At 41.5% G+C, this 11,423-nt stretch overlaps 1 protein-coding gene across 1 annotated transcript in view; it reads left to right on the top strand.

Annotated features, from left to right (window-relative positions):
• Nucleotides 1-11,423, top strand: part of gfra2b (GDNF family receptor alpha 2b) — a 72,521-nt gene that overhangs the window by 32,470 nt on the left and 28,628 nt on the right. Inside the window, exon 4 of the mRNA XM_076082850.1 lies at nucleotides 9,928-10,127. Coding sequence (XP_075938965.1) covers nucleotides 9,928-10,127 — 200 coding nt within the window. The remainder of the gene's footprint in view (nucleotides 1-9,927; nucleotides 10,128-11,423) is intronic.

The raw sequence follows: 11,423 nt of genomic DNA, 5'->3' as shown, positions 1-11,423 counted from the left end.
GGCTGAACGCTCAGAGATAAGAGGATAATAAAGAAAGAGAGGCGCAACATTAAAGGATGTTTCAGACAAGACCGACGCAAATTGATTGGAGGGAAGGACGAGTGTGTGTGCGTGTGTGTGTGTGTGTGTGTGTGTGTCTGTGTATGTGTGTGTGTATGTGTGTGTGTTTGACAAGGAGAGGAAGGAGGAATAAAGTGAATTAACGTTCTGATCAGTGAACCGGATCTGATGCTGAAACAAGAGGACGATGTGAGTCTCTGAGAGGATTCATCAGAAAATAATAATCATGTGTATTTATTCAGATTGATGACCTCATCAATCTGAATAAATATCAATCCAGCATCAGAACATATTCAGTCATCAGAGAGTTGTTTGTTTCTCGTGGTTCTTCATCAGATCCAATCACTTCACTGGTGATCATCAGACCTCATAAATATATACATATGTATATATATGAGGGGGAGGAGGAGAGGAGAAGTGAGGAGACAGAAGGGAGGAAAGGTAACAAGGAAAAGAGCAATGGGGTCAAGAGGAAACAAGAAAAAATACAATAAGAAAAAGAGGAGAGGAAAGAAGGAAGAGAGGTGAAGAGGAGATGAGGAGGAAACAAGAGAGAAGAGAGGTGAAGAGGAGATGAGGAGGAAACAAGAGAGAATAGAGGTGAAGAGGAGATGAGGAGGAAACAAGAGAAGAGCCGAGGGTCGAGGAGATGAGGAGGAAACAAGAGAAGAGAGGTGAAGAGGCTCACTTTGTCAAAGTCTCAATAAAACGTGAGCTTGAACCGAACAAATATTCTCTAAGAGACAACAAACGCTTCAACTGATAACAGTGTTGATACAACAAAAATCTACTGACACTTCCACTGCTATGACTCTTAACATGACAGTTCACCTGCTTTCATCTCGTACAACTAGTCTCTCACAGACCTGGACTGAGATCAGCGGGTCGGCGGTTCGATCCCCAGCTCCTCCGAGTGCTGATGTGTAAATGATTATAGATCTGAAGTATAGAATACTAAGACACTCCATTTGCTTTCAGCACACACTTTTGAAGTGGCTGTTTTCATCTGTAATTATTTTAGTGATGAAAACAGTACACTTCAAATGACACTTCAGTTCCTTTCATTATTTACACTTCGACTCCTTTATTGTTTTAGGTTTTTCACTTGAAACCTGAACAGTTTCTTTTAAGACTCCTTCTTCAACAGACACTTCAGGTCCTTTCATGCTCTCGGATGATTTCACCTCCTTTTTGAGCTTAAACTTTACACTTGACACTTCAACTAAATTCACTGCTCTGAAGACCATCAGGACCAAGCGCTGGACCTGGGGTGACAGGGCCTTCTCAGCTGCTGCACCTCCCCTCTGGAACACCCTCCCCATCCACATCCGCGAGGCTCCCTCCCTATCATCATTCAAACAAGCCCTCAAAACCCACCTCTTCAAACTCGCCTTCACCTGCTAACCCCTGCACCCTACCCTCCATTACATGACCCATTCAGCACAGCTTCTCTAGTCATTCTTTTTTCATTCTTTTTTATTTTTCATTTTTTATTTTTTGTTTTTGTTTGTTTGTTTGTTTGTTTGTTTGTCTCTGCCTTGTAAAGCGTCTTTGGGTATCTTGAAAAGCGCTATAGAAAATTGATATATTATTATTATTATTATTACTGCTTAATCTGACTCTTCAACTTCTTTCAGTCACTTTAACTTCCTTCAGCCTCTTTTTCTTCCCGTATTCTTTAACTGGACCTTAACTCTCCACATTAACCGACACTTCACACCCCTTCAGGTCTCAGGTCTTCACCTTTGAGCTAAAAAAGAACTTCAGCTCTTTCAGCGTTTCTTTAACCTCTTTCTCTAAAAGTTGTTGTTTTGACTGCCACTTTAATTTAGATTCCAAATATTTCCTCTCTAAGTTATTTCTTTACTTTTCTCCAGATGTTTTCTGGTCTCTTATATTGCTTCAGCTTCGGGGTTCTTCAGATGTTAAAAAGCAACATTTCCAGAAAAAAGCTATTTGATTTGTATTTTAATGGGGTTAGCACTGGGATTAGCATTAGCACCGGGATTAGCATTAGTATTAGCATGTTGCTACATGATGCAGCTTCATGTAATTCTGTTGTCTTTCTGACTGAAGGAGAAAATCATGAACTGTGGTTCACAAACATGAAATAAGTTCAGAGATAAAACATGAGTTAGTTTTATTGAGTTGATCCAAAGTGTTTTTATTTGTTGGTTAAAATAACTTTACGTCTGAGAGCTGAGAGCTGTCCGTGGTGCTGACCAGATGATCAGATGATCAGATGACCAGATGACCAGATGATCAGATGACCAGATGATCAGATGATCAGATGACCAGATGACCAGATGATCAGATGACCAGATGATCAGATGATCAGATGATCAGATGATCAGATGATCAGATGATCATCGTCTCTGTTTTACTGAGCATGTTTCTCACTTTGAGTTGAGAGGTTTAATAGAAAGCTATATCAGGACTCAATGAATTCACATTATTATTATATTTCTTCTTCTTCTTCACGTCCTCCTTCGTTTCATTCTCTCTCTGTTACCCTCCCCCCATGCCCACTTCCTCCCTCCAGTCCTGTGTTTGACCTTGTTAGATCCGTCTCAGCGCTGTGTGTAGGTACGTGTGTGTGTGTTTGTGTGTGTGTGTATATATACGTGTGTGTGTGTTTGTGACGTGGAAAGGGACACTGGAGCACATGGTGTTTTAATAAAACATTATGTGAGAGTGTGTCTCCGTGTGTGTGTGTATATATGTGTGTGTACATGTGTGTGTGTGTTTCTGTGTGTGTGTGTGCCCCAGGACAGAGCTTTGTGTGTTGATCCTGTGTGAGGACGATAACAGGACGACCTGAGGCTGCTCCTCTCTAATTGGCCCGCTCTCTTCTTCTCTACATTTATATATATATCTGTTCCCTTTCTTCTTCTTCTGCTCTCTGCTGTGAGGTAGAGGAGGAGGAGATGAGAGAGGAAGCCTCAGGTTGAGGGTTAAACATATGAAACATGAAGAGCTTTCTGTCTCCATCAGTCTTCTGAGATCTGTTTCTTCTTCTGTGGTTTGTTCAAGTGAAGTCAAAGAATAGCTCACTTTATTTTATCCGGTTGATCCGGTTTGATAGAGTTTAAAAACCAGAAGAGATAAAACCAGAGAACTGTCATATTATACATATTACATATTTATATATAACATATTATAAAGAGTGAAGAATGAACTCAATAACCTCAGTAGTTCCTCCTGATGAGTACTTGAACTGGAAGGTTAAAACCATGACATTAAGTTAGTGAAATAATATCTGGATGTATTTATGCTAATGTGGCATCTAATGTGGGATTAGCATGGAGTGTGCGTGTGTGTGTGTTGTTTGTGTTCAGTCAGACGAGCACAGAGGTTATCTGCAGCATTGTGTGACTGAACAAACTGATACTGCAGACAAACAACATGATACACACACACACTTACACACACACACACACACACACACACTTACACCTACACACCAGTGGTGGGCCGTCAGGGCCTGCAAGGCCTTCTCTGCTGGCCTAAACAGAATCACAAAGTTATATCTATTTTATAATTTAATAATGTTTCTTAAATACACTACATGTATTATAATTTATAATAATATTTTCCCATTATCTTATGTTCTCATTGCACAGCTCCTGTCTTCCTCAGTTGCTCTGCTTCCAGTGCAGCTTGTTTTAAGTAGAGCTTTTATCCAATCAGATCTCACCTCTGTGTCTCTAGGTAAGAACAGAGACCTGCAGACTCACAAGTGCATCCATGTGCAGTTTAAGTGAATGGGGACGATGTTGTTGATTGTCATAGTGTTCAACCAATCAGATCTTTAGTTTGACATGTTGGGCGTATTCTTTGACGTGTCAGAGCCTGCTAGCTGGCCTACAACTACGTCAGCATTACATGCGGCTCAGTGTTCATGTGCAGCTCTGCAGTGAGGTGCAGCGTGCGCTGTGATTGGTCAGTGGGCGAGCACGTGACTATCGTGAAACGAAACTTAAAGTAGCCATCAGAGGCTTAGTCGGAGTAGTGAGAGTTCAAATTGAAAGATATGGAATAAATTATGACATTTTTTACATTTTGCTTGGTGTAGATTATTATTATTTTACCTGCTTTGTTTTTTTAACACTCAATGGCTGAATGAGGAGAAACAGATTTGTGAGTTGGGATTTAACCGGATTAAACTCTTTGTCAACAAAGAAAGGAGGATGGAGTTTGTCTTTAAGTCAACTGTGCTTGTTTTTTTACATCTAACATCTGAATGGCCCTCCAGTGTGCAGCAGAATGCGTGTTGCTGCAGGTCTGCTGGATTGATTTGTTGCTCTGTTGTCATATGAATATGTGACTGGTTCTTGTGAGTTTGTTCTTGTCATTGTGGCATTGTCCGTTAATTATGAAGCATACCGTCATGCGCAGTTAGTTTGTTAAGCTAGTTAGCATAGCCTCCCAGAAGTGCGGTGCCTCAGCTGTTTTTTGTTTGTTCCGGGTTCAGAGGTCACAGCCCGTTGTCTCCTACGTGAGTGCAGTCCACTGAAAACATTATATTTCCTACAATTTAAGCTTCTGCATTTTCCAAATGCACTAGTATTATTCAAACGTATTGTTCGGTTCGTAAGCCTCGTACACTGTTAGCCCGAACTAGTTGACTTTACTAGAAAACCACGTGGAAACCCGTTGCCTCAAACAATTTAAGTTTTTCTTTAGTGTAAGTTTAATGAAATAACTATTTTAAGTTCAACATACATAAGCATATATAAACAAATCACTAATATAACATTATTTATTGCTACTTAAGACCATTAGTTTATTTAAGTAATGTCTTTACTTTTAATTAAATTAATTATACTATTTGATTTTGAGATTTAATGTATTGTTTCAAGAAAATTGTACAGAAGGAAAGAAATTAAACAAAACATTTTAATGTTCCAATGTGTTTTATTTTTTCAAAACATTGCATTATAACTGTTAAAACTGAAAGAAATTCCAACTTGTCGAGAGAAGAAATGCAGCATTACACAGTAAGTTTGCCTTGTGAATGACTATTCACATACAGACATTTCAACTTGACTGGATAAGGACAGAGGAACTGGGTTAAACATATCGAAACAACTGAACACCAATATGCAGTCCTGAGCATACACTGTAAAACACAAGTGGTGGAACATTCCTATTCCTCATTCAACAAACTTATAACATAATTCAAAATAAGTATCTTAGTAGTTAAACATTTCCTGAGAGTCTTTGGTGACAAAGGGGGATTAAAACCATGTGAGGCTTGGTTTGGAGGGGCTAGCAGACCCCACAGTTGAGGTGTCTCTGCATATAAGACCTAAACAGATAGCAAACTCTGCAATGAATAGTATCAAAAACAGGATTTTAAAACATCGCATGTATCACATGTATAACACATACATGTTTAGGCTTGTTCAGTAGTGATGCTGACTGTGGCACGCCTCCTGGAGCTTCCCCTGTCTGCTGCCAGGTTGAACCACCTCATTGCTGTTTCACAATCTCATCATCTGTGGCGGCACGTGAGACATGATTCTTTCGACGGCATCTGTAATCACAAGCAGATCATACAAAATCCCATGAACCCTCAGTGCAACATATAGCAGACATGCAGTCTAAAAGCTAGTGACTGTCTGGCATGTAAAGGTTTGCTGTGCTATATTCAGAGCTAATATATCATATAACTATTATGTAAAGATATAGTCGAGTAATATCTACCTGAGCAGAGAATGAAGTTGAAGTTGCAAAGAGAAGTTGTAAGTTTGAACACTACCTAAGACCTCTGGGTGACTTCAAATTGTTTTCATTAAATATTACAGTTACTTACGCAGGAGCAAAGTCTTCGACTCCATCTGGCTGAAGGACTTTTCCCCATTTATCCCTTTCCAGTTTATTCTTCCCAACATCATCGTTGAACATGCGGGCAGCATGTTCCATGTAACCCGTTTTGTGTCATGTCCTCTGATGGTTGCCAGGGAGGAAATCTAAAATGGATCAAAAAAGTACTGTTAACAGTTTACAGAATGTTTTTTCTACAATTTCACTCTTAAAATCATGCTTTTAAACATATTTAAAAAAGGAAAGAGAACTTACCAAACAAAGGCTGGCCTCAGGTAGATCAGCTGCTCTCTCAGGTTTGTCTGAGTTCAGGAGGAAAGGTGAATCTCTCACCCCATTGTATGGTATGGTATGCCTCCTGTTGCCTGGGTCCTAATGGTAGGCTGCCTGTTACCTGCCTGCAGTATTTGAACGGGGGAAAAAGGGGCGTTTGATGTGCGGATACCCCGGTGTCCGCAGCGAGTCCGCTGTTTGACGGTGCGCGATCCGGGGGCGACCCGAGTAGACTTATGAACTCACAATATGTACAATTCCATTGCATCTTCACAAGAACCTGTGAAAACAAGAAGAAAACTATTGGCTCAACTTTCAGTTCAACAACCCAGTTCCAGTAACATTAACTCCACTGCAACACGTTACCCAGCCTCTGCTAATAACCAACTAATGACCTCGTGCCTTGAGAAGCTAGCTAAGTTACTGCTATAAATGCAATAACTAACTAACTAACTCCTGCGCAACCTAACCAAACACCATTTTGAAAAGCTAACATCGTCAGCTAGCTTAAAACACAGCACATGCAAACACGTGTTAAAGTTATAAACTGGACCCACAGAAAATCGTTAGCATGCTAACACTCAGCTAACGTTAGCGTTTAGCTTACTTGTTGAAATAAATGCTCCCAGAATGATATCTAACGTTACAGTCAATATGGTGAGAGTACACACGCACCATTCCACTTGGTTCAAAGTTGTTGCAGAAATCCCGCAGCTCCGTCAAAGCCAGGATAGGTTTCGCGGTCGGACGCAGGACGAGCAGACTCCTCTGGGCTCGTCACTGCGCTGCACACGGCACTAATGCTTAATCGAGCCCCCCCCCTTACAGAAACGTAACCTACCAAGTTATCTCTGCTAAACATGATCATTGCACTCAATATTTCAGTTGATTAGTGCAAACTACTAAATAGATTTTGTAATGACACAGTTGTTTTACAAAACACGCAAGTATAAGTAATGACTACTCAAAAGTTTAATTTGAAATAAATTCGGGTTTACAGTGTACCGAACGGTTTAATACGAATACCTGATGTTACACCATAGAAACAAATAACCGTACACACACACACACCTACACACACACACACACACACACACACACACACACACACACACACACACACACCTACACACACACACACACACCTACACACACACACACCTACACACACACACCTACATACCTACACACACACACCTACACACACACAAACACACACCTACACACACACACACACACCTACACACACACACACCTACACACACCTACACACACACACCTACACACACACACACCTACACACACACACACACCTACACACACACACACACCTACACGCACACACACCTACACATCTACACACACACACCTACACACACACACACCTACACACACACACACACCTACATACCTACACACACACAAACACACACCTACACACACACACACACCTACACACACACACACCTACACCCACACACACACCTACACACACACACCTACACACACACACACACACCTACACACACACACACACACCTACACACACACACACACCTACACACACCTACACACACACACCTACACACACACACACACCTACACCCACACACACACCTACACACACACACCTACACACACACAAACACACACCTACACACACACACACACACCTACACACACACACACACCTACACACACCTACACACACACACCTACACACACACACACACCTACACACACACACACACCTACACACACACACACACCTACACGCACACACACCTACACATCTACACACACACACCTACACACACACACACCTACACACACACACACACCTACATACCTACACACACACAAACACACACCTACACACACACACACACCTACACACACACACACCTACACCCACACACACACCTACACACACACACCTACACACACACACACACACCTACACACACACACACACACCTACACATCTACACACACACACCTACACACACACACCTACACACACACACACCTACATACCTACACACACACAAACACACACCTACACACACACACACACCTACACACACACACACCTACACCCACACACACACCTACACACACACACCTACACACACACACACACACCTACACACACACACACACCTACACACACACACACCTGCACACACACACACACACACACACACCTACACACACACACACACCTACACACACACACACACCTACACACACACACACACACCATAACTGCAGCCATATTGATATGTAATAGTCAGTGACAGCACAGAGTGGGGTGCTGACAGCTCTCACTGAGTCTCATCTTTACTTTCTTTGCTTCTGTTTGTGAACCATTAGGACGTTGATCCTGTATATAGCATGTTAACATGTTAGCATCTGTCAGATTAAAAAACAATCTAAATGATGGGGTCACGAGATCAGAAGACTAGAAAGGTGTTTCATAAATAAACCAGATAGATTATGGAAAAAAACTCTGAATTGATTTTTGAGGAAAACAAAACATACCTGAAAGGTTTCTGATGTTTCTCCTGTTTCCAAATCACGAGACAGGAAATGCATCGTGTGCAAAGGATTGTGGGTGTTTTAGAAGCGTGTAGGAAACACACATGCATCTTTAATATGCTCTGCAGGAAGGACTCTAAAGGAAGTGTCCTTCTGTGGGAGTCTATGACGTAGCATCCTTTCAAGGAGAAACACTTCCTGTTTCCTATGAAGTCTCAAACTAAATCTCTTATTTTACTTTACAACGTTATGACATCACAGTTTCAGATGTTTCAAACCTCCATCAGAGGACGTTTCTCTGGAGTTATATGTAATAGTAATAATAAAGCAGGAAGCTGCAGCTTTCACTCGTCACATGTCATCACTCAAAAGGTCTCAGCTGTCCGTCACATGACACCGGTGTCATGTGACGCGTTGGATCTGGTTTTAATGGAGTCCACAAGTGTGTTCACACTCGACTGTCATGCGACATTCATACATGAGATCAGATCTCACTGGACCTCGAAGAGGGAGGAGTGTTCTTTCTCTGTGAAGGTCCTGGAGATCCTAAAGGCTCTTAAGGTCCTGAAGGCTGCTTCATGTGTTAGAGCTGCATTCCCTCTAGTGTCCACCAGGGGGCGACTCCTCTGGTTGTATAGAAGTCTATGAGAAAATGACTCTACTTCTCTCTTGATTTATTACCTCAGTAAACATTGTAAACATGAGTTTATGGTCTCAATCTCTAGTTTCAAGTCTTCTTCAATACAGCATGATGTTCATTTAGTACATTATGGTCCATTTAGAGTCAAACAGACCATAAAGCAGGGGATGCTTTGGGCGGGGCTACACAGTGATTGACAGGTCTCTAACAGACCATAAAGCAGGGGATGCTTTAGGGCGGGGCTACACAGTGATTGACAGGTCTCTAATAGACCATAGAGCAGGGGATGCTTTAGGGCGGGGCTACACAGTGATTGACAGATCTCTAATAGACACCACCAGGTCGACACCACGACGTTGTTCGTGATTTCGATACATATTGATGAATAATATTATTAAAGACGTAGATAATAGACAAAGAGAGTGATGAAGCTGTAGAATGCTGAATTATTACAGCTTCAGTGATTTTAAATCTGTCACATCGTCCTCTAACTCCTCTTCTTTTTCTTCTTTGTCTCTTCCTCTTCTTTGTCTTCCTCATCCTCTTCCTTTTCCTTCTTCTTCTTCTTCTCCTCCTCTGTGTAGATTCTTCTTTGTTGAGGATGAACCCCTGCTCTGAAGCAGGGAAACCCTGTAACCCGTGTCTGGACGCAGCAAAGTCGTGTAACCTGAACGAGACGTGTAAACGCCTCCGATCCGCCTACAACACCATCTGCAGCAAGGCCACGCCCCCTCAGCCCTCCGTGGCCAATCAGGAGCCCTGCAGCCGGAAAAGATGTCAGAAGGTGGGTGAAGAATTATCTTCTGGTTATTTATATTTGGTTTAATGTTAAATACTGAAAGCCACTCATATATTAGGATAAGGATGTTTATTGTCATCGTAGAAACATACAACGAAATTAAGTTGGCGACTCATTAGTACAGCAGCAACAGGTACAAATGTATAAAAACATGAAGACAAGACATGAAATAAATATATACAAGATAAAACACAGGCATCAATGGCTTTAAAGTGAAAAAAGTGTCGTTTTATTGCCTATTTTTGTTTCACCGCAGCATTGTCCGGTGTGAGCTGGTGGGTGGGGGTGGGGGGGTGATGGAGGAAAGCGCTCTGGGGAAGAAGCTGTTCCTCAGCCTGCTAGTCCGGGTTTTGATGGTCCTGTATCTCCTTCCTGATGGCAGTGGAACAAACAGAGAGTGACCCGGGTGTGTGATGTCTGTGCAGATGTGGCCTTCTTCTGGAGGCGGCCAGCATACACAGTGTGCAGGTCAGGGAGGGTAACTCCCACAATCCTGCTGTTCTAACCACCCGGGCCAGCTCCCTCCTGTTCTCTGCTGTGCAGCTGGCGCACCACACAGTGAAGCACTGACACAGGATGCTTTCAATCATAATCGTAATAATACAGAATAAGGTTTTCTCCTAAAAATGAGTAAAACACGTGTTCCTCCTCTGATAAGATTAAAAAAGACATTAAATATATCAAATGATGATTGGCTCGGTCACACATTTTGATCTGAAAAAAATGTATTAAAAAATTCAAAATGAATTCATCTGAAGAAGAAAATAATGAAAATGTTCAGAGCTTCTAAAAGTCTTCAGATGGAATCACTTCAAATGAACCCAATAAGACTTCAGCTTCTCTTGTTACCTTAGATTTAAAGATTCACTCAATATCAATATGTACAAATATAAACACATACTTGTGTACATATGTATGTACTTGTAAAGTATAAATACTCACATAAGTTCATTATAGAGTAATGCGCGCGATCGTCTCGTTACAGGATCGTGACAATATCAAAATGCATATTTTCGTGTTTTTAAATAAACATAAGCACGAGAGAACAAACTGCTCTTAACTCAACTCTTTATTAGCATAACTTCCTCATGCAGGTTACTGCCACGCTACAGACTACAGGTTCATGCTTCACCTATATTCCCCTGGGTCCTAAGTCCCTCCATGTACAGCTTCTTATCACCCTCTATGTACCAACGCACATTTATAACAAATACCACACATATTACGGTAATCAGCGTTGCATATGTGTCTGACCAAAATACCAAAAAAGCAAAAGAGAAA

Source organism: Anarhichas minor, unplaced genomic scaffold (genome assembly GCF_050575085.1).
Source record: "Anarhichas minor isolate MPS153535 unplaced genomic scaffold, ASM5057508v1 ptg000105l, whole genome shotgun sequence".
Classification (NCBI taxonomy): domain Eukaryota; kingdom Metazoa; phylum Chordata; class Actinopteri; order Perciformes; family Anarhichadidae; genus Anarhichas; species Anarhichas minor.
The sequence above is the reverse complement of the archived record's forward strand: the minus strand, read 5'-3'. Positions and strand labels throughout refer to the sequence as shown.